General features: G+C 31.6%; 4 protein-coding genes across 10 annotated transcripts; 3 read left to right on the top strand and 1 right to left on the bottom strand.

The window, feature by feature from the left end:
- Positions 1-303: 303 nt before the first annotated feature.
- LOC126834587 (solute carrier family 15 member 2-like) lies at positions 304-1,142 on the bottom strand (the record flags this gene model as incomplete). Its single annotated transcript, XM_050566614.1, has 4 exons — positions 304-517; positions 579-702; positions 838-948; positions 1,023-1,142. Coding segments are annotated over 4 exons (396 nt in total), but the record flags the coding sequence as incomplete, so codon positions are not given.
- Positions 1,143-5,940: 4,798 nt separating this feature from the next.
- Positions 5,941-13,134, top strand: LOC126834416 (ABC transporter G family member 23-like). 4 transcript variants are annotated; one of them, XM_050566317.1, is made up of 15 exons: positions 5,949-6,451; positions 6,946-7,078; positions 7,167-7,321; positions 7,835-7,942; positions 8,017-8,107; positions 8,187-8,312; positions 8,631-8,764; positions 8,854-9,073; positions 9,137-9,308; positions 9,546-9,661; positions 9,728-9,795; positions 11,541-11,629; positions 11,752-11,931; positions 12,269-12,355; positions 12,783-13,134. In XM_050566317.1, the coding sequence occupies exons 1-15, from the start codon at positions 6,306-6,308 to the stop codon at positions 13,013-13,015; spliced, it is 2,058 nt and encodes a 685-aa protein (XP_050422274.1). In that variant the 5' UTR covers positions 5,949-6,305; the 3' UTR covers positions 13,016-13,134. The 4 variants fall into 4 exon arrangements, 3 of the variants coding, with proteins under 3 accessions (XP_050422272.1, XP_050422274.1, XP_050422275.1); XM_050566315.1 differs by having other exon boundaries at positions 5,947-6,451; positions 8,854-9,308; XM_050566318.1 differs by lacking the exon at positions 5,949-6,451 and adding an exon at positions 6,655-6,798 and having other exon boundaries at positions 8,854-9,308.
- Positions 13,135-13,586: 452 nt separating this feature from the next.
- LOC126834271 (ABC transporter G family member 20-like) lies at positions 13,587-21,345 on the top strand. Of its 4 annotated transcripts, none has more exons than XM_050566072.1 (16): positions 13,587-13,795; positions 13,861-14,045; positions 14,135-14,267; positions 14,379-14,533; positions 14,898-15,005; positions 15,906-15,999; positions 16,091-16,216; positions 16,281-16,432; positions 16,520-16,745; positions 16,989-17,166; positions 18,539-18,648; positions 18,761-18,831; positions 19,525-19,613; positions 19,683-19,865; positions 20,648-20,734; positions 20,996-21,345. In XM_050566072.1, the coding sequence occupies exons 2-16, from the start codon at positions 13,912-13,914 to the stop codon at positions 21,226-21,228; spliced, it is 2,079 nt and encodes a 692-aa protein (XP_050422029.1). In that variant the 5' UTR covers positions 13,587-13,795; positions 13,861-13,911; the 3' UTR covers positions 21,229-21,345. The 4 variants fall into 4 exon arrangements, with proteins under 4 accessions (XP_050422029.1, XP_050422031.1, XP_050422030.1 ...); XM_050566074.1 differs by having other exon boundaries at positions 13,850-14,045; positions 14,149-14,267; positions 14,392-14,533; XM_050566073.1 differs by having other exon boundaries at positions 13,850-14,045; positions 14,149-14,267.
- Positions 21,346-21,741: 396 nt separating this feature from the next.
- On the top strand, positions 21,742-24,063 carry LOC126834273 (uncharacterized). The gene is made up of 3 exons (XM_050566076.1): positions 21,742-22,039; positions 22,980-23,149; positions 23,220-24,063. The coding sequence occupies exons 1-3, from the start codon at positions 21,880-21,882 to the stop codon at positions 23,589-23,591; spliced, it is 702 nt and encodes a 233-aa protein (XP_050422033.1). The 5' UTR covers positions 21,742-21,879; the 3' UTR covers positions 23,592-24,063.
- The last annotated feature ends 375 nt before the right edge of the window (positions 24,064-24,438 follow it).

Below are 24,438 nucleotides of genomic sequence, written 5' to 3'. Positions count from 1 at the left end.
TAAGTGTGTAAATATTGATTTTAATGACGGTAAATGTAAATTTATTTTTAGTAACGTATCTAGGATTAAGGTTTTTGAGCCACTATATAATTATATATATCATAATAAGAAAACATAAAAAAAAAATAATACAAATAATTGTATTTCTATAATAAATTATTTTTGTATATATATTTTAATGTAAAGACATGCATATCATTTGAGTATTTGGTTGTGTAAATTACGGGTATTAATTAAATTACAGTATGATTTAGTTCCTTTGTATCACACATTATTGACAATAATCATATTATGTTGGTTTATCAAAAATAAAACGTTTAAATATGTTCTTGACTAATTATTGTCCACGCTGTAGTATTATTTGATATTGCGTTGATATGGGAAAAACGTTATTAGTTTTGTAACGTCATATTGGTTCGATCCGTCTTCAAATATATTTGAAAAATGAAAATGATCGTCATTGTCAAGTCCACTGTTTAAAAGGCCAGTTGGTAGCTGTCTCTCTTCAGTATCATAACTGGAAACACAGCATAGTCAATGTGACATTCGGTATAGGCATTAATGTGAGCATAGATTACCTAAATCAGTAGGAACGGACACGGGTTTGTCTAGATTGTAGATCTTTTCGAAAGTATTGCTCATCCTGTACAGCGACGCGATCACCAATGCCGTGATGAAAGAGAACACGAAGAAAATGTCCGACTGCGATTTCAAATTACAAGAACCCGATAAACGGTTAGGTAATAATTGATAATCAATAATAAATAATGATAGACAAATACATAATAAACGAAATAACAATTATAAGTGGAAAATACGAGCGACACGTTGTTACACCTTTTTGTTGAACACAACCGCAAAATGGTTGAAGAAGATGACCATCAAATTGCCCAATGCCACCGAAAAGTACCACATTGACAGAGATACGGTCTTCATTGTTTCTGGAGCCTGCAAAATGAATTGGTCTTATTCTAACAGTAAATTTTCTTGTACCAATAATATGCCATTGGTATTGACTTTACTTCAGAAAAAGTGAACGCCAGTCCGGTCATGGTAAACAGAGTTTCGCCAAAGGCCATACAGATAAATTGGGGCAACAGCCATTGGAGACTTATGAGTTTGTCTTGTGCGCCATGCTTTAAAATACAACGGCCAAATTATTTGTAAATGATGTGAAAATTACAATATTATTTTCTGCCAAGTCGCTGATGGATTTTACTATGGAAGGTATCAGAGTGATTGTACAGATTTATTTATATTTATAGTTCACATTTAAGCTCATCAAAAAAATGAATAGGATTTTAAGGGAAATAATAATAACGTAGAAACTATTTTTTTAGTAATGAGATTGTGTCCACTGTTCATTTATACCAAGTCGAAGATTATAGTTTAGTGTAAATGTCGAAAACAAGTTACGAGTGCCCTGAAGGTCCACTAAGTAACTTGGTTCTCTGCGGGAAGTTTTGTAAATTATGTTCCAATTATTGGGAACAGTAATTTTATCGATACCAAAGTTGGGCCACGATATACATATTAAGAGTACCGCGATAATCTATTACAAATGTAAGTATAATTTGATTTCAAATGCAAATCTCGTTATTTCTTTTGGTACACATATTATGAAAATGAAATAAGCCGGTAATATAAATTAGTGTTTTATATAATACAACGAAACGGGTGTCAATATACACTATTCATGGTTATCAAAACTAAGGGTAGGACACCACAATTTCGATTTTTTGCAAAAAGTGTAACCATTTAAACATATTTTGATTATTAATATGATAGAGTTTAGGGCTTAAAAGTAGTAGCATATTGATTTAGATCCTGACGGGTGGTTAGTTTCAGATACTTGGGGGGAAGTAATGCCTCACACCAGGCGGGTTCCCCCCGGGTTTCCACGGCGCATGAAAGAGAAAAAAAATGGTTGGTTAGGTCATATCATGAACTCACTTCGATGTGCAGCTCGACACAGCCGGACAGCACGAACGCTATGGCGGCTATACTGCCGCCCAGCAGGATGCGCTTAAGAGGGTACTTGAACAACCAGTGCTTGTCCAGGTACGGGTACACTAAACGTTTCATGAACGGTATGGTGATTAACACTAATACCGGATTAACGACCTGCAGCACGAAAACGGGTACTTGCAAGCCGAAAAAACGGCCGTTGGTGCGAGCCGCTTGAAACAGCCACGTGGTGTTCTGCATTGCACAACAGTAAAACGAGTAAGTAAATTGTATTCACAGTCGACTGCGTTAGCAGTGCGCAAGTAGGGAGTGCTATGAACAAAAATATAATTGTTTCGTATAGCTGATATTATGGCGGTTTAATGCGATGAACTTGGATTCTTTGTGCAAGCGTCTGCTAAAAGACCCTCCCTAGTTGCGTGTCTCTACGTGGTATGCGAATGACCCGACAGACTTGTTGATCGAACAGGCTCCAGAACATCGACAGGGGTACGTACAGGCGTAGCATGTGCAATGTCTTTTCGGTGTCGTAAATAACACACGAAGGGTAAATGCCGTCAGCGTGACCTAACCAGTGGGATTTTCCCGGTCTCTGGTAAGTCAGTTTCTTCCACAAGGAGGTCTGCAGCGAGAAAAAAAAAACGACATCAACTCATAAATAATTGACGCCGTCTAAGTTTTTACCGGAAACTTACAACAATGCAATTAAACATGTTTACCAAGACGCTTTTGCCGGACTTTTTCGATAAATAAAAAGGACTGCCGCACAGAAATGCACCTGAACAAAGTTTATGGATTTATTGCTATTATTTTAATACTATCGACACAAAACTCATAAATCGCACTTGACTCGCGAGCGGTCGTTTATTCAGTCCGAACCCAACTGTTATTATCACTTGGATACCTACATACAAGTTGGATTGCGTTATATAGTCAATTTTGGAACACGGGTCATTTTGGTCCTTATAATAATTAAAATATGAATATTGATGGTACAATAGTTTAGAATACTATCATTAGTTGTTTGCGAATCCAAAGCCTTCCCACCATGTCATTAAGTAAAAACTGCAATACCTAAATATGTTAAATTTGGTCACTATATTTTAGGATGGTGTAAAGTTTTAGTCCTTGAATATCCCTCTTACTTGTGCATCTGAATATAAAGCCAATTACTAATGTGTAATAATAAAACTATAAATTATTAACTGATGGAGGTCATTTTGAAGTCAATACTAGAGTTGAGTAATACTTGAGTTGTTTTATACTGCCATAAACATTTTTTTTTTAAATTAAGTACCTAATTTTTGTTGACTTGTATTATCTTTGAATCCTGTAAAACCTAGAAAAACATTTTTTTTTAAATTTATCTAAATAAGTACTTAGTAGTATGTATACATTTTATGAACGATTTTTCGTTGATTGTGTAGTGTGTAGACCATAGTTTGTATACCTATCTATATAAATACAAATGAAGTGCTGTTCGTTGTAACGCGCATCACTTGAGAACGGCTTGATTGATTTGGCTCATTTTTTTTTAAATGTTCGTAACAGTCCGAATAAGGTTTTAGAGGAAAGAAAGTTTTTAAAAAGTTCCCGGAAAATTGGAAAATTAAAAATTTTAATTTTAGAGAAAGAAATCAATAGCTAATCAGCTGACATATGGACAGTTTGACATATAGCATACTGTATAGCCCCCCCCCCCTTCTCGGGCTAAGCCAGGGCAACGTAACTATAGTATGATTTGTAAATTATATTTTACCGAGGGCAATTGTCATTGAAATGAATGACAATTCAAATCTCAACGCGTAGGTATCTACGCTGAAGTTGCTGCTTGACCTGTAAATGGTTATTAATGGCGTTGTTATCAGTCCAATTAATACGGCTGAGTGGATGACAAAGTAGAAAGTGCTGAAGAAACTCTCGGCGTGCGACACACTGATGTTTTTGCTGCTGGTGATCAGCTGTTCCAGCCCAAAAGCAGGCAAGCACGGCTTTATTCCACCCAATCCGATCGAGATTAAAATCAAACTATACAGAGTCAGTATACAACTGCAAATTTGAAAACAAAATATTAAACAATTTAAAACAGTAAAAAATCCGTGTTGTAGTATTATATGAATGTCATGGCTGTTCGGGCCATGACCTGTTTTAACTATTATACTTTAAATTAAAAATATTGTGCAGATGCTTCATTCAAATGCAATTTGTTTTTCCCTAGTGGACAGATTTTTATTTAATAAATTATATATTAATATTTTTGTTTATAAATAGTCATCACTATGTTCTAAATTCTTTCACGTGTCCCCAATCGAAGCCGTTTAAAAATAATATATCAATTACGGATAAGTTTGATTATTATAATATCCGGTAGAATAAAACTATTATAACAGTATATAGATACTTGCATTTTATACACGTCTCGATGGTACAGAGTCGCATAAAACATTAGCAGAACTCCAGACCAGTAAACTACCGAGTACGAAATAATTGTTCTGAAAAACAAATGTAGGTATTGAATATAATTTGTTTTGTTGAAAAAACGATTATATTTGTTTTAGCCTAAGCTGAATTTTAAAACCAATTATGTAACTTTTTTTTATGGTTTAATTTTGAAATATTAAGCAGATCAATTTGAAAACATGTGTTGTAACTAAAGTGTGTAGCGTAATTCACGAAGAAACAGCATCACAATAACAATTGTTACTCATCCATAAATCACGGGAAACCCTATTATAAATAAATAGCTTGGCATTCCTTAATTATACCTATTCTATGGGGATAATTGTTGAAGCTATGCATCGGATTTATACTTATATTAGAACATAAGACCGAACACGTCATTATATTTAATGGTTTTATTTTTGCCGTTGTCCATTACAAAACCCTTACAGAAATTCTGATTAGCAATACTTACATCTGCACAGGTATTACTTTCCTTACTTGTATTTGCCAAAGTTGCTGTTTCCCACTACGCCGCCGATCATTGCAGATATATAGCAAAGCATCATGAAAACGTGAAACATGCTAACAGATTTTTGTTCGTCGTACATCAAAATGTCACGCAAGTAGAACGACAGAATTGCTAAAACATAATAAAAATCTCATTGTGATAAAGTGTGTTCACATACAGTAATTGTCTTGCTGGCCATTTTTGACTTACAGCGAATGCTAGCAAACGAAAATCGTTCGCAAAACTGCATTAGAAGAACGAAACATACTCTTATTGGATACATTTTAGGAAAACGTTGTAAAAGTTTATACATTCATAACATACAATCAGGAAAAAATCAATATAGTATTCTGGAAAAAATAAATAAATCAACACGTGATAGTAGTGCCAGACAACGGCAAACATAGATAGTGAAGTAAATAAATTGTAGGAGCTATATATAATTTTACAATATATTATTATTATTCTACTTCTCTTCTTCTTCTAGTTTACGGCCTTGAAGACCATACTGAAAAATAAACCTCGCTCCACCTCTCTCTATTTAGAGCTAATTCCCTCCAATCAATATCTGGATCTTTTCTTCTTACTACATTTCTATTCTGATGAACTTATCTTGCTCGTTAGCCCTAATGGTCTATTTCCTAAAAGATATATGCTTTATATGTTTATATGCTTTATTTTTTCTAATCCTCTACTGACCTGCATTTAAATCGAAAACGGATCCAAAAATTCTTCTTAAATTTTTTAGTCTCAAAACAAAATGGAAAATACGTATTCGTTGTACTAAAATTATTTTATTTTGAATTAGTAATAGTGGAAAATATAAAATAATTATTTTGTTAACTGATGTGTCCGATCATTGGCGGTACCTATAATATAGCAATACGTGGGGGCTCTTTTAATTCAATTGACATTTTTAGAAAATAGACATCGCTTTAATATTTGATAACAAATTAATTTTTCATGTATATGTTTGCTAGTGATAATAATGGAACTGATGATTGTAATAAAACTTCCAATATATGTGCCGTTTTGAAATCTATGACCTCGGACACACAACATATTTATGTTATTTGGTACAGCGGATTTTAGATTTTTTATTCTGATAGATGAAGTACAATACTATTGTTGTACACGATGTATAACATATAAGCGCATTGTAAAATACTTTTTCATCAGATATTGTGACCAAAGTTATACTAACTTCAGGTTAATTACTCGCAATGTCCTTGTACATTAATACCAATGTTCAATTATACTATGGACCATAGCAGTATTTGTACTTGTATTGATTCATTTGCGTTCGATGTACCCATTTTGAGAATCGACAACAAAGGCACATAATTCTATTTATAATTATTTGCGATTCAAATAACTTTTAATTAAAATGTCTCCAATGACTTTTGACGCACAAAAGAGCTTGAATGTGGAATGGATGGGTAACAAATCTATATTGGTTCGAAACGCCTACAAGTGTTATTCAGATATTGTTAGCATGAAAGGTCTAAATATGACGGTGCCCTGCGGATCAATGTGAGTATTAATAGTACAAATTTTATTTTTTACATTAAGTACACTTTTTAAAAGCATTTATCCTTGAATAATAAAAGTTATTACTGTGTATCAACTGCGTTTTAAATAAGATACGAATTGAATAAGTGTTTTGTGATATAAATAAAACGTAAGATAATGTTATTAGGTATCATAATCTATAAAGGTTGAGTTATAGGAAAATTAATTGTATAGTTAACATAAGACTTTTACGAACTGAAATTGTATTTATTTAATTGTATAAATTCGAAACTGAAGCAAGACCCTGCTGCAAGCGCTTCACATTTTTGTTCATAGAAATTGAGCTTGCGGTACTTGCATTCTTACAGGTCGGTTTTGGAGTAAGTAGTATTGCTTTATAAACCAATAATAATAATTGTTTAATAATTATCGTTGAGTTTTAAAGTGCAATTATTGTTTTTTTTTCATAAAACTTATTATTATAAGCGATTTAAGGGTTTTGATTTCAATTTTAGATATGGACTTCTCGGGCCTAGCGGTTGTGGCAAAACGACTCTGCTGAACTGCATACTTGGCCAAACTCCATTAGACGCGGGTAACATCTATTTGAAAGTGCAAAGATTGTCGGACATTAGCTATATGCCTCAAGTACATTGTTAAAAGTTCATTAGATAGTTTGTTTTAGGGATTTTAGGCGTCTTTAGCTAATGCATAATAAAACGTTTGTTTCTTCCAGGACATTACACTGCACCATAATTTGACGGCGCGTCAAACTTTTATATTTTACGGCAAGTTGTACGGTATAGGCGAAGAAGACATAAAAACCCGAATTAAAGAACTTGATCGCATACTGTGTTTGCCCAGATTAGATGAACAAATTAAAAATTTAAGGTAAAAAAAAAAAAAAATAAAACACGACGAGCGATCGAGTGAAATAAAACTTAATAAAAAAAAAAAACAATAATTCCTTATTGTTAATAGCTAATTCGGTGAATTTAATTTTTGTATTGTATAATTGGATTAATTTAATGGCGTCCTTAAATTTTTCTTTGAATTTTACAAGTAAATGTTTAGGTTTGCAAAAACACACTCATTTGATCCACGGTATTATTTGAATGGTTCCGAACAGATGGACAAACACTAAGAAGGGTCCGCGACAGGTTTAATTCAATGGGCGTCTTAAGTAGAGATTTTGTTTTAGAATATGGTTAAGATATTGTTTTTTTTTTTTGTTGTTGCTCAAACCTGTAGATTTAAAACGCAATAAGTAGCGTTTCGTGCTGAATTTCTGAAATTATAAGGATGCTACTGTAATGGAATGAGATGCGGCGAAAACAATAGGATTACGAATCGTCACGCTTTTGTGTGTGAATAATACAGGTATCGTATTTAAAATGATTTTAGTGGCGGAGAACAAAGGCGACTATCGTTTGGGGTGGCATTGTTTCACGATCCCAAAATCATGATACTCGACGAGCCGACTGTCGGGGTAGATCCAGTTATTAGAGAAAGGTAGGTAATATTTTGTTGATGTCTTCCCGTCGACGTTTTGACATTAGCTCATCCCTTTGTCTATTGTGCACCAGCATTTGGGACCATCTAGTCAAATTGTCTGCGAACGGTAAAACCATAGTCATAACCACTCACTACATTGAAGAGGCCACGAGAGCAAACGTGGTAAGTATATAAACGCTTTTTAATGTTGAAACATTTATCCTGTTGCGGCGTTGTTGTTTTTAATGAGATCATCGAACAGGTGGGTCTGATGCGAAACGGCACATTGGTCGGAGAAGATTCACCGTCGTCTCTGATTTCGAAACAAAACGTATCGACCTTAGAAGAAGCGTTTTTGTCTCTGTGTTGCGCCCAAGAATCTGGAAATGTAAATTTTATACTAATTTACTATACAATAAAACCATCGGGGGAGTTGTGATTTTTGTGAAAGAAGTAAGAATGTTCTGTTAGTTCAGAGAATGGGTACCACTTAAACTAGCAACTAGGTTGCTGATGAGTGGTGTAAATGTTGAGATTATGATTTAACCAAACCGTTTTGATACAAGTTTGACCATTAGGATGCCCAATCTTGAATACCTGGATAAGTGACGAGGCAGGAAAATAAATGCGACAAAATAAATTCGGGACAATAAATGCCAAAGAAAACCGGCTTTAGACGTGTATTTACATTACCAATACTTTTTAGGTGTTCAATAATGTTGATCACGATTTAACGTCATTTACACAGCCTCGCCCGAATTTGAAAAACGACACGTTTTCATGGAGACGATTTCGTGCACTCACATACAAGAACGGAGCCTTTTTGTACAAAGATCATACGTTTGTGAATTTTTTAATACATAATACATTTAAAGACAGTTGCCAAATAAATAGCGATATTTTAATACGTTCGTGGTCTTTTTTTTTAGGTTTTTATTTTTTACTTTTTTTCTGCCATTGGTTCAAACTGTGTTCTATAATCTATGCATTGGTCATTCTGTACAAGACGTGAACTTTGCCATTGTTAACGATGAGATGAAAAATTGCGGTTCGTACGTTCACCACGATTCGTGCTTCCTGAATGATGTTAACTATACAAAATTAAGTTGCACGTTTATCGAAAATTTGCGATACTTCAACAAGCGACTGGTGAACCGGCATAAAGGTCAGACAAAAATGTGTTACTCACATCCGTTTGGTATTTGTTTCCAGGTGCACTATCCGAATTTAGAATCCAGCAAGGTGGCGTTGAACGCTAATGACGTTTCGGGAATATTGTATTTCGCCCACAATTACACGAAATCCCTGAGAAAACGTGTACAGAGACGGGCAAACTTATACGACATGAACTCTAGCTCGGTACAAGTCTACTCGGAATTTAGCAGTTGAGTTTGAGATTTGATGTTGAAAACAAAAACCTAATACCTCGCTTCGCATTAAATGATTTTTTCAATTACAGTTTTCTTCTTCCTCGACATTAATCACAATTTTTGCCACCGTAGTCCTCGACCTCCACACAACCCCTCTGTATAGTGTACATCCGTTTTTGGGTTTTCCTCTACCTGTATTTCCGCTGACAATCATTACCGCTCTTAACACATATGCTCACGACCTTTTTCAGATTATATTATTAGACAAAAAATCAAAAGAGACGTTTATAAGACTTTCGAGAAAACTATAAATGAAGCTACTAAGCAATGCAATAAAAACATGAAGTCGGTTTCATCGCCCATCGTGGTATTTATTGAAATATAATAATTTTACTATCAATAGTTTACATATTTATACTATTGGGATTTTTAGATCCAAAAAGTAGGAAAAGTTCAAATCACGGAGTTTATTCATTCGTCCGCTCCTGGGTTTATAGCGTTGTGAGTACAAGAAAAAAAACTGTATAAAATAATAACATACGATTTTTAAGTTTGTATTATAGTTAGGTTAAAGACTTTTTTAGCTATTAAATCTTTTTAGGTCTATCCACCCCTATTTCTCTTTGTTGTTTGCAAAGCAGTCAATTTCAGATGAAACCGAAACAAAGTCACTTAAATTTCTTTCATCTAAGACTCTAAGATCTAAGAACATGTACGTTTTCGGTTTTGGTTTTTACTGTTTTTTCGAAGGTTTCTAAAAGGTTTTTTTTTGTGTTTTATTTTTCATGTGTAATTTATAATTAAAATAAATTTAAAAAAAACTTAGAAGGTAGATAGTTATTGCGTAGTTTTTATCAAGCTGTTAATTTGGAAAAAAAAAAAAAACGAAATTGGATGTTCCGATTTAAATTCCGACATTCTGCCGCCGCCCATTAGCGAATAATAATTCTTAATAAACAAAAACGGTGTCATTTCGAAATTAATTTATAAAGCTTAGGAAAATGTACGAAGGGCATTTAAAAACTTCATAAATTATAAACAGTTTTTAAATAATGAGTTCATAAAACATTCTGCGTCGTACGATTAACTTTAAGTCGATAAAGTCTTTAAGCGGTACTGTCAAACTAGCGCCCATGGTCCTTGTTGTAAGTTTTTCTTTGTACATGTTGAATTAGCATCTTGGAATATTTACTAGGAAGTGAGATCGGTTGTTAATAATGAACAAATAATAAACCATTGAAAAAAGAAACGTCACAACCTTGCTTGATAACACGCTTAATTGCCCAGTTACTTTCATCAGACGTAATGTGCATACAAAAATGACATATTCAATATTGTATGAACATTTTTTAGCGGCTACCAAAAACGTCCCTGAACGCTACTTAACGAGTTATTAATCAATATGTATAAATTCACGGTTATTAAATAAAAACATTAATGGTTAAACTTTTTAAAAGTCTAATAAAACACATTGAATATAATATTATTTTATGATATGCTAAAGATTTTATATTTGTGTTGTAAATATGTTTTTAAATAATAAGATGATTAGTTTTCGAATAGTTTTGCAGGATTTAATGAAAAATAATAAGTGCAATTTAAAAAGTAGGTAGGTACTTAAAGATAACATTTGCGTTCATTTTAGTCTGAGATGGCCATAAAAGTGTGTCATGTTTTTCTTTATTTTATAAATAGACAACTATAGTTGCGTTAATCAGATAAAGGACACACACGCAGGATCCCGTGCGTTTCATCTAGGTCTGAATTCCTCCTTTATGTACTCAACACTTCAATGAGGTCAAATTTGGTTTCTCTTGTGCGAAGTTCAATCTCTCTGAATTAATACAAAATAGACTTATTGTTCATGAATATTTATCAAAATCTAGTATACGCTTTCAAACGATTAAATATTTACTCAGTTTTTGCCATCCTGTCGGGATTTCTTTTTTGCGTTATCATGTGTAGAGTTTTTATGGCTTTGATGAGAAGCCGAAAAGGTATTGATTTTGCCATGATGTTTTTTTTAATATAAATCAGTTAATGTATCTAGTATGTATCCATGCATGTATCTACCCATGCTCAATTAAGCAGTTTATACAACGTTATTAATAAATGTGTCATTTAGTTGTTTGGTTATTACACATTTTAATTTAATTTATTTTATAAGCTGATTTAGTGACATGTGTACTATTAATTATTTTGACTGAGACAGATATATTATAAAGCCTTCATGTAAAATATTTTAGATTGGCTTTTTACTTTCCAATGATATTATCTACCGGGCTGATGCTGACAGAAAAAGACGAAGGAATAATGAGTCGAATCATGGCCGCCGGTAATTTGACGTTAACATTAAAATGTTGATATATGAAGTCATTTTTTTCATGTTACAGTAATTTTTCGAAGAAAATGGTTTCAAAGAAAATTTGTCAGTGTTTATTGCCGATAATTTTTCAGGGGTTACGTTTGAGGAGTTGCTGTTCTCCATGTTTTGTCTTCAGACTTTTGTTCATATCATACAGTCGGCCATTGCGATGTTCATGATGTTCACCGTGTTTGACAACCCGATTTTAATGGAAAACTTTTGGTCGGTCGTCGCCATCGTAATGCTAACCGGATATCAGGGGATGTTTGCAGGTGGAAACAAGCAACCTTTAACTTTTGTTATGTTTTATACTTTGCGCGTTGCCAAAAGTGAAATCGGATAAGCTTTTATGTATTATAATAATGTCCACATAGCTCGTTTGAATATATCACGTTCAATATGACATCAGACGGATAAGTTACCCAATTATATTAAATACATTTTGCAGTTATAACAATGGTTTTATGTATGTCAGTCATAGGTACAATGCTCGTTAATAAGACATACTTTGTTATAAACTAATAAAAATTGAATTTATATTTGTAAAAATAAATTTGTAAGATTTAATCACAATGGGCAATTTTTTTTAAAAATAATTTATGTATTTAGGAATACTCGCTGCCGCTTTTTCAAACTCCTACACCATGGCCACTCATATTAACATGGGGACAAACGTGTTATTCACCTGCTTATGCGGTAAGTATAAGTTTATCCATTCGACATTTTTTTTCTTCACATGCAGTTCAAAAATTGTTTTTTTCCAAGAACATGATTGCAATGCTTTTTATTTAACATACTTTTTTGTCGTAATCATTTTAAAATTAAAATAAATTACTCAAATTATTCAAATGTTTTTTTACATTCGAGTTATGGTGTAACACTTTTAAAATACTTATCAAAATATTATTAATTTGAAATATTTTTACATTTCATAAACATTAGGGTAATATACCTAAGACTTAAAAATGTGTTATGTGATGTATTGATAAAGTTGTTTCCTTTTTGGCCATTGTTAAAAAATGTAGACTATATGATATACATATAGTATAAATATATTATGTAGTTTGGATGAGCCAAAAAAAGAATAATGATTATCAATTTAATCTTATTTATTAAATTTTAGGTCTAATTTGGCCGATGGAAGGAGCTCATCCAGTATTAAGAGCTTTTAATAAATACTTGCCTCTATCCGCTTCGTCGGAAACTATTGGTAATTTAGCTCTCAGAGGATGGTCGATCAAACATCCGGCGGTACAGAGAGGCTTTGTTTTGAATTCCTTTTGGATAATTGCATTTGCGGTGCCACTACTTTTTTTTAATTCAATGAAAAAAGATATGTGGATCAAACGGAAGTAGTACAGCCAATTAATAATATAATAATAATTATTTGCTCGACAACAATATATTACACTGAATGTCGTGTGTTATAATAATGTCCACATAATATTATGATGTAATTAGTAATAATAACAGTCTGTAAGTCTTATCTATTATTATTATAAAATTTACAAATAATTTAATGATTAATATTTACTAATTGTTGAACTAAACATAATTGTATGTTAATAAAATAATTACTTAATTATTTGTAAACACGTTTTATTATACTAATTATTTAAAATGTACAACGTGTAAGCGTGAATCGGTTTTTAAGTTTGTATAGATTAATGTTATTTAAATATTTTACAGTAAATACATGGCATTTATTGGTAGCACTAATAATAATTGTCAACTATTCTCTCTTCTTGATCGCTTCTAATTTAAAGTTAGCATTTTTCATAATCACGAGAAAAAAAGGGCGAAAGAATTATCAGAAATTTTATTATTTTCGTAATAACTGAATATAATATAAATTGCTTTATAATGTTTACTTTTGCGGTAAATAAATATTAAGTCGGTCGTATAGTGTTTATATTATGTTATTATACCGTTTGCTTCGAAGGATTTTTCAAAACGAAAAATGTATTGGTTTTACTTGATGTAAACAACGTTCAAACGGATTATGTGTTTACTCTCGTGACATACTTATTGAAAAATTAATTTAACGGTCATCATTTTATCTGAAATCGCTGAATAACCACGGGGAAATTGATTACTACATGCAAATGAGACCAATTTTGTCCGCCAGAATGATTTGTAATAATTATTATTAATCGTTATTTGCGCACAAACAAAATATTTTCATTTTAGTATTAATTCAGCGGTTCGTCGTTTACCTGTGCAAGATACGGAGGGTCATAATTCGAATTTCGATGATGGCGAACAACGGGGAACTTGCCAAGATGGACAGAAAGGCGGCCGTAAGCATCGTCGATGCTTTGAAAACGTATTCCGCCGAAACCGTAGTGCTAAACGGTTTGAACATGAGAGTACCTTCGGGATCCATGTAAGTACACAATACAAGTTTTCCACAACGTCGCGCATATGCTTGAAAATTTATACCTGTAGTTATTTTTTTTCTTCGCACATATTCAGTTATGGACTTTTAGGATCTAGCGGCTGTGGCAAAACAACCTTGTTGAACGCAATCCTTGGAAAACTGACACTCGATTCTGGAACTATCGAGGTGGACGCAAGTAGCGTTCTGGAAATCGGATACATGCCTCAAGTACGTGGGTAGACCATACTTGATTGTTATTAACGTTTTTATTTTCTTATTAGTACTTTTTTTATATTTACATATATATATATATATATAATATATAATATACTCACTCAGGACGTCTGTCTAGACAATCTACTCACTATACGGGAAACTCTGCAGTACTACGGTTGCTTGTATTTAATGAGCGGCGAAGATATTGCGAAAAACAGTAAAAGACTGAGTAGATGGCTTAAACTGCCACCGATGGATAGCTTATTAAAAAATGCCAGGTAGGTTACTGCTTCTCGGGTTGTCTGTAAGATGAACGCTAAACGTCAGGTTCTTTTATTTTTTCTCATTGTCAAACCGTTAGAATGTTGCCCGTAAAACAATTCACTGGTTAAAAAAGGAAAAAACGCATTAAATACAAATTGTATTCATATAAATGACATTTTCCTTCGCAGGAACTCTTTTCAACTGTCTAGCGGTTGACAAGCAGCGTCCAAGTATTTCATTGCATATTATGTATATATAAAAATTAAAATTGTTTACATCATCGGTATAAAAGTTGTTTGCAGTTTCGTTAAAAGTTACAGTTAATTGATTTCGTCCATTAAAAAGTTCAGTTTATTAATCATATTTTTTTCCCCCCAGCGGAGGTCAAATGAGAAGAGTGTCGTTGGCTGTATCTCTAATTCATGATCCGAAAATATTAATACTCGACGAGCCCACGGTGGGAATCGATCCGATATTAAGACACGAGTAAGAAATTATTGCATTTAAACAATTTTAAGGTCTTAGATCCGCCGCAGTGGTCAGCCAAATGGTCCGGAACAATTAAACATGTTTTGACACATGAGGTCAGTCTAGCGCGGCGATCGGTTACAGATTCACACCCTGGTTGCTAGCGTGATTTATCAAGCTGGTTGGCATGGCGTCAGTTTTTGGAAAACGGTTAACGGCTATTAATTACGGTCTAATGGCCATTACTTTTAGGGTTTTCTTGTCATTAAAAAGGGAGAAAATGGTGTACAAGAGAACCGCCGACTTATTGTACATAATATTAGTAAAATCGGTAAATAATATAGTAATGTACGGTAATAAAATAGCCGTTATTTTAAATACACTGTTTTTTGGTTTACAAAGAAGTTGATATTTTAATAAAATGTAATAAATAATACTGTTATAAAAAATATTACACGTCTATAAAATAATTACATAAGGTAAGTTAAAAATCATTAATAATAATCAAAACTATTTTTTAAAAAAAATTATGTAAACAGTAAATATTGTAAAATATTAGTTTAGATCAGAATAACCCTGACGTTTAAAAATATCTAAATTTATCGTTTTTTTTTTTAAATTTCTTACTTGATACGACCATAGACTGGCGGTTAAAGACAGGATCAAAATAGTGAACTTAAATATATTTCTTCGGAAAAATGATTTAACCTATCAAAAATTACTGTTGATTGTATCAATGTTAAAGTAATGGTGTAATTTAAATTTTCACTCTGTCAAAACATGGTATTTTGGAACTAGTGGTGGTTAAATCACTGTTACATTTTGGCTCTCGATTCTCAAATACGATTTAGTATTAACGAGTTTATTAATAATGATTTCTCTAAACTTATACCTTAAATCGGTTTTTATAAAAATTAGAATTTGGCAAGAATTATTGAAAATCGTCAACGAGCAAGGCAAAACTATTATAATCACTACGCATTACATAGAAGAAGCACGTCAATCGCACATGGTAGTTACTGTTAAAACAAAAATACATACTTGGATATTTAGTCATTAAATATAAAACTCTTCCTTATTTTTTATGTAAAACAAAAAATCAGATTGGTTTAATGAGAAACGGTGTCCTGATTAAAGAAAGCTCGCCAAATCAGTTGCTGGTTGAGCAGAATACAAATACGTTGGAAGACGCGTTTCTAGCACTGAGCTCACATCAAGATTTAGGAGAGGTAGTCTAAATTGTATATCATCTCTTAATTTGTATTTTTCGTTGAAATTCCAAATTAATTGTAGAGTCGTGTACAATACAAACAAACGTTGGCGAAACAATCTAGATTTAATAATACAAAATCACTTACATCCATACAAACGCCCAGTAAAATTTCTTTAATCAGAATCAAGGCATTGCTCAAGAAAAACATTGTCGTATGCAGTCGCGATTACATGTAATAATTCAAAATTATTTTTTTGAGTACTTAACTAACACCTGTGTGTAAATTATATGATTCATGTGCCTGCACTCTTTTCGGTAGGTTTGTGTTTTTGGTTATATTTTTTCCGATATTGGCGGCCTTAATTTATAATCTGGCCATCGGTAGAAACGTCGAAGACGTTAAGATTCATTTTCAAAACAATGAAATTCACAACTGCAAAAATACTAGCGTTGTCGGTGGATGTCTCTACGATGATGACTATGTTAATAGTCACAAGCTAAGCTGCCAACTCATCGACAGACTGCGGTCTTTAAAATATGATCTGGTAAGGATAAAAACTAAAAATAACTTTAATATATTAATCACGTCCTGATTGATCACGGCGGTTGACCTCCACGCCAGGTAAGTATATCCTTAATATACTGTGATAAAAACTTTACAGCTCATTTTACGAAAGTTACAAATAGTGTGATTAGTCCTTTTAGACCCAAGCCATAGAAATAGTGTCTACCGTGACGTTATATGGATTAATAGCTGTATTTATACGACATATTATTTATGCTTTCAGGTACCGATAGACAGCCAGAAAGCGGGTGACTTGGCAGTAGATAAAACCAAAGCGTTTGCTTTTATTCAGTTTCCGAAAAATCACACTTACGGCCTTCGTCAATACGTTCAAGGCGCTTGGAAATCTGACGTTGAAATTCCGCCCGATACGATTGCACGAGTGCACGTTGATTCTGGAAGTAAGTTTTATTAGTAGACAAACATTTGTTTCCTCAGTTGTTGTATGCGCTGACGATGGTACATTGCTGCCGAAATAGAGTATTGTTATTGTAGTTAAGGGTTTATTTAAAAATTTCATTATTTTATTTCTTTAATGCCTGTCCATAATAGTTTGTTGCTATTATTACCCATTTATCAAAACTAACAATATAATGAAAATATTTTTTTGATACCAGTTAGATTTTTTTCTTTCACGCATAGCAACCTGGATTTTTTTGGTTTTTTCCTGCATGAAAAAAATGTTTGACTTTTGATTTTAGAGAAAACTGTTTATGCTATAACTCAACTCTGTGTCTGCCTTCAGTCTAAGCCAAAACTTTAGTCGAAAAAGTGAAACAAAGAAAAAGTTTCTACACCTTTAGGAAAAAGGTTTTTATTTATTTTGTATTTTTTGGTTTGCTAACGTTTATTTATAGTACTGTTTCTAAAGATTATTGCATACAAATTTGGAACGAATGTGACTGTTTTTAAAAAGGTTAGGTTAAATAGTACTTTTAAAGTAAATTCTTAGGGTGTTTTTTCAATTTTAAAGGTGAATAGGTAAAATTTTAAAACTTTTGACCTATTAAAATTTTCTTCAAGTACGATTTATGGGTTTATTTATACAGATAGCCCGTATAAACTATAGCTATAAGCTATAGGCTTGCAACATAAAAAAGTCGGTTCAATAATTAAAAAATATCGTGGTGAAGACAAATAAAAACACATTATTATAAAAACCATACCTTCACAGCTCCGCATCAAAGTTTAAAAACATAACGGTTACAAAACAGGTGAACATCTATACTTATATTATAAAACAATTGTTTAATTATTCAACTTAGATAAAAAAAAAAATCTAAAAATCAGGGTAGCCCGTCAAATTGGTATAACTCAGTTGTCTGAAATCACATACAACCGTGTTCATTATAATAGTGTACTTTCTAGTTGTTGAAAATAATTTTGCATAGTTTGGCAACCTAGCGTCCTAATTACATATACTCCAGAGTCCAGGTACTCCAGATTCTCCTAATTACAGGTACTAAATAACTGTGATAAAACACAAGTAGATGACCTCGATTAGTATTATGACCGTCAACAATCTTTTCATGCAAACATGGATGTTTTCGATTAAGATTCAAATGTATACTAGGCCATGTTGACGATCATTGCGCCTTGTGCTAGTTGATAAAGCATTATTTTTAATGTAAATAATTTATTTAGTTTTATTTGCAATATAACTGTAGTAGCTATAATATTATAGCTGTTGTACCTCGCTTTACCCGAGGTCAGCCGTTAAAAAATATTTTATTTCCGATTATTTCATTGATTTGGTGAAAATCGTTTGTACAGGTGTTTTAATTAAAAATCAAATCATTTACGATCTCAATAACGTCTACGGGGACATTATTCTAGCAAGTTCAGAATCGTGCAAAGGGAAATCGGTTCGAGGAAATCCTTTGGTAAGTGTACATGCTTATTTCAACAAAAAGTAATTATGATTTTCCACTAAAATTTAATGTATTGTTTGAAGTATAAAATCATTTTTAAATACATTTATTGTGGGGTTTACAGAGAATCAAAAATGTGGTAGGAGGAAAAGTCAAAGCGTACATTCACAGTATAGCAACTATGTTTGTTGCAATGTAAGTATTAATACCAGTAAACAATTAGCTGTAATATTGCTAATATACAAAACAAAAAACGAGTTAAATAAAGGAATATGTAAACATTTACAATTTGACTTTTTTAACATTATTGTCAGCATGTTTTCATAAACAACATTGTTTTTTGCTGTTCATCAATTCATAGTATAGCCGTGTACTTAAGAACAGATTATCCGTGCTATTTTACATCTATTCTTGTTGAATTAGTATTATAAAGTAATTGGTTGCATTAATATTATAATATACTGTCAATCTTTGAAATTTTATAAAATATTTTAAATTACGGATACCATGTTTACAATAAAAATAGATCTTCATAGAAATAAAGACAAAAAAATCAAATTGGTAAAATAAAAATGTACTAAAAATAAAAAGGTTATCATATGATTAAGTATTATTTAATAATATTATTATTAGACGATTTTAAGTGTATAATACTTTCGAAATGGTTTTGTTCTTGTACTTTAATTTCAAACAATTTTGTTTACTATTGATATCCGTGTTAACGTGTTTAAGTTTTTTAATTTTAACATAAAAGTCTCAGTAATCAGTTTTTATTTAATGATTTAATTATGAATAATACGTTTAATTAATTACCAAACAGAATAAAATATGACATGAATGTATTTATTAAAATGAGTTTCTATTTTTTTTTGAAAACATTTATTTTAGGATAGGTTTTTATTTCTCAAGTATTATTTCGGCGGGATTCATGTTGAAGGAAAAAATGGAAGGTTACCTAGACCGGGCTTTGACCGCAGGTGAGCTGAATTTAAATTTATAACCAAATGTCAGTTTGTGAACTAATTGTTTAGGGTTTTTTTTTACAGGCGTTAAAATACCAGAAGTGATAATTTCAATAACATTGATTCAAACCGTAATTCACGTTTTCCATATGGTTTGTGTTATGACTATCACATACATCATGTTTCGAAATCCAATAGAGATCACTAGTGGGCTAGTCGTATATGCATTTTTATCAATATTTACGGGCTGGTTGGGTTTACTTACAGGTATGGTTACTGTTTATCTTTGATTTATAGCTTTGTTTTTTATTTGTTTATTGCAATAATACAAACTGTTACGGCTCAATTATGAGTACAATATAGAAAATACGATTACAACGTATTTTGAAGAGTAGTATAATAGAATAGAAAAAGTAAGATAAGATAAATTGGCGAAGTTCAATGATTCAGTGGATTTCAGTGTAATCGTTGTTATTTTAGAGTTTCTATATTAAAGTAAAAGGAAATAGCAAAATTCCACATGTATAAAGACTAAAACACGAGTCTCCTTTTGATGTGCCTGCTAAACATCTCTCTTTTGGAGCGCATTTAATAGGTCGATATCAGAAATAACAGAAATAGAATTTTAAAACACAATGTTGTTTTTAAAAAAAAGTTCCCTTTAAACAGTTATCTTATAACATATTTCAAGCTATTAGTTATTTAAAACAGTGGACTGAAAATAGTTAATCACAAATTATAAAGAAAAACTAATGTTTCTAATACCAGTTAAAATAAAGTACTAAAGGTTTAGTTAATTTTATTGGTTATAAAAAATATATAATAGAATACATATTGTTAGCACATTATTTTGTAATTTATTATTTTTTCTAGAATTTTATATTCGACGTAAAGCTAAAAGTCATTATGTATTTTCACGTTTAGGTTTGTTCATAGCTTTTTTTTTTAGATTATATTTTAACTATTGAAATGGAATTTATTTGAAAAAGTTCCATAGTTGTTTTGGCCATTTAAACACAATTAATTAACAAAGACAATTTATTTTACAGGGTTTTTAGTCGTCGGCGTTTCAAAGTCAGGCTCAGAAGCCATGCACTTGGTGATTGGTTGGAACATGATGCAAGTCTACGTGTCCGGCAAGTACACGTTCATTTTTATCCTCGTTGCGCAACGCAGATTATTTACTAGAGTTACGTGCATTGATGGAAAAATGCAAAATATAAATTATAATTTTCGGACAAGGGAACAAATTGTCCGTGCCAATACTATTGTAGTCGTTCCGCTCATAATAATATGTTTAGTTCTTTTGCAAAATGGTTTTATTCGCCAGTTTCCGTTTGTATAATATTATACAGTGGCTAAATTTACATATATAACCGTTGGACACAATTTTACAGGTGTAACGTGGCCCATTGAAGCCCAGCCGACTGTCATGAAAGCCATATCCGAACATCTGCCTTTGTGCTACATCAGTAGGTTGATGAACGACATCGCGCTGAAAGGTTGGACCATCGACTGTCCGGCAATTTGGAAAGGCACAGCGATGGTAATCGTTTACATTCTACTGCACTCCATAATGCTGTGTTGTTTGAGCCGAGTGAAAAAAGAAGCGTGGCTCATACGAAAATAGCACTTGCATATAAATTATCTTCAATTTAACTCACTCTTAAATTATTTGTTTGGCGCATGCGAATTGCATAACGCTATTTAGAATCAGCCTTGATCGAGTAGGGAGTTATAAATGTGTATCGACATTTGTATTTATAATATTTAAAAATAATACATAATATATTAATCATAAATCTACGCTTATCGTTTTTTCGCTATTCTAATTATCCCAATCGATTAAAATTTAACACTGGCTATCGCATTGAAGGTAATGTTTCAAATATTATGATGTATTATGGTTCATTAGGACAGAGCGGCGTAACATGTGTTTATATGAGAAACTAGGCATTATACAAAATCGCCGTTTAAAAAGAATTACTGTTTAAAATACTAAGCTACGCAACTGAAGCCACCAATTGTAATCAACGTGTTGAGTACAATTCAAACGTTTGCGTTTGTTGCTGCTTTAATTATTATCTGCATTTAATATATTCGACCTTGTAAATAATAATAGTCTCACGCTACAGTAATTATTTGTATTACAGTTCACTGTGCATCTGTCGTAGCCTATAGTGAGGACTTTATTATTACCGAAGCGTATGGACAAACAAGAACAAATTGCTTAATTTTGTAAATTTAGTATAATTTTTTATAATAAAAAAAAAAAAAAAAAATGAATTCGACACCTAAAAAATTTGATAGTTTTGAGTTTGAAAAAAATGGCGTACGTTTTAAATATCGAATACAAACTGCGACCGGTGATCACTTTGACGAAATCGCAGAACAACTTGGAAATGATTTCTTTAAAGAAGAGCGCTTGTGTTCAGCACTAAGTATGTAATGAATATTTATTTTACTCACATATAGGTTAGCAAGGCGCCTAAAATATATGTATTTTTTAGTTTCCGCGTGTGTCTGAAATAATATTAAGTTCACTACAGTTAAAATATACAATTCATATATACTTACACAGTTAAAAGCATTAAGCTAAATGTTTTAATAATATTATAACATTGGGCTCAAGCTTAGCACAATAAGATTGAAGCCGATAAACACTGATTGCGAGTTGGAAAAAATAATAAAACTGAAAGTGATAAAATTATACTCATCAAAAGGCTTAATGAAAATTACTGAAAGAGAAAGTTAACTGTTTAATTTTTACTATTGTTAATAGTAAAAACTAAGAGGCTGGAATAATAAGAAGTTTTAAAAAAAAGTTCAGTTTTATAAAGATGTTTTCTTGAAAGGGAATTTTATTGCAATATACCTATAGGGTCGAGACTTGAGACTACTAGTGCAGACAGCAATACAATCACTTTCAAAAATGTACAACTAAAACATCTTATTTTGTTAACGTTAATTAATAACAGTGTAAAAAAATGAAAGCTTGACAAATAGGTAATTTTCATAATTTTGATGCAAAAAGTTTGGATTTTTCGTATTTTTGACCTCTTATATACACTTTGAGAATAATTTTCGGTTTATAAACGTACTCATTAAAGAAAAATTATTTATAGCCACATACATACAAAAATTAAAAAATATATATAAGTGTACAACTATTATTATAGTTATTTTTAAAGCTGTATCAAGGCTAAAAATTATTCAAATACAACAATTTAAAAAATTAAATATATTTGATAAACGTTTACAGCAAGAGTAATTTAAGTATGTTATCTGCCATTTATATTATGGTTTACCTTTCGACGGTTATTTTTAATAACAGTTTAAATATTACAATTTGTTTAAACCATATGTTATTTATATTGTTAGATTTAATTAATGATTCGGAAGCAAGCGAAATTTTTAAGAGCGTATGGAGGGACATGGTATGTAGTGGAACAACATTAATAGCTATTATCGAAAACGACTGCGTAGAACGAGGTAAAATAATCGGAGTTAATTTCACTTATGTGGAGAAGAAAGATGAAAAATTATACTCGGTATGTAATATTATTAATATTATCCATGAAATTTAGGTAAAATTTGTATGCAATTAGTCTTCTGCTTTAGGTGTCGTCCAATAAAATGTTTAACCTAATAATAAAAATCCTGTCTGACGCAAGCCAACCAGGAAACATATTCGAAAAGTACAACGTCGATCGATATTTGGCTGCATTTGGTTTGATGGTCCACGTCGACTTTGTTGGCAATGGAATTGGTTATCGACTTCTCGAGTCCAGGGAAAAGTTATGTAAATTATTGGGTTTGTCTGTAACGGGCACGATATTCACAGGCTACATATCTCAACATTTAGCAACAAAGTTGGGATTTGAAGTCCTTTCATCGCTTGATGACGAACACATCGATTTCGGAGACATAGAATGCCATTTAGATGATACCAAAGGGAAAGATATTAAGTTCATGGCCCTTAAATATACATGAGCCACTCTATATTGATATGTAGTAAATGATTTAAATTATTTCAAGTATTAATTAGCATGTCTCTAAAAAAATATGAAAATCAATTCGCGGCTATTTGTAATTGGTTCAATCTTAATTAGAATTATTGTTGCAAAAATTAATACTCATGATATTTTTAGTTTATTTTTCTATATCAAGATAAATGTCAATTAATACAAAATAAGTAATACATATGTACACACTTTTAACCATTTTCGAATTTTCCTTAACTAATTGCTTTGACATAAGTATTTTATGTTTATGAATGATTACATAGAACGATGTCTAGACAATATCAACATTATGTGTTCAGAAAGCAATTAGAACTAGTTAAATTTTAAATAAAATAATTTTTAGTTCAGCGACATTAGAAAACAGTAAACAAACTGTTTAAACTATTTGTGAACAAATAAATCAATTTCAAGGCTGTTTTTTTATTGCATTTTTAACAATAAAGAACTATTAACAGAAAAAAATCGCTTTGAATTTTTCTAAGGAAATATATTTTTTTTGTACAGTGACCACATTAAGGATGTCGCATCAAAGCATCTTGACCATTTAAACTAGCGCAATTCTTTTACTCGTAGAAATCTAGAAATGTAATGACTTAAGCTTGATTTACCCACGCGGCCAATTTTATTCGTTTTATCAATTGTTGGAATCTTTTTCATACTTTAAAATTATGTTTTTAGGCAGCACATCAAATATTAGTAACATAATTAATGTTTCGATAATATTTGTTATATATTTTTAATTTTTTTATAATGTGTAGGTAATATTTTTAAAAAAATTTTGCTGTAAATATTTAATTTCTTGCCAAAACGATTTA

Source organism: Adelges cooleyi, unplaced genomic scaffold, assembly GCF_023614345.1.
Source record: "Adelges cooleyi isolate 19-005CV unplaced genomic scaffold, UGA_ACOO_1.1 ACOO_flye_CR_arks_rails_tigmint_CR_PRNA_21, whole genome shotgun sequence".
NCBI lineage: Eukaryota > Metazoa > Arthropoda > Insecta > Hemiptera > Adelgidae > Adelges > Adelges cooleyi.
This window is presented reverse-complemented; position numbering and strand designations above follow the sequence as displayed.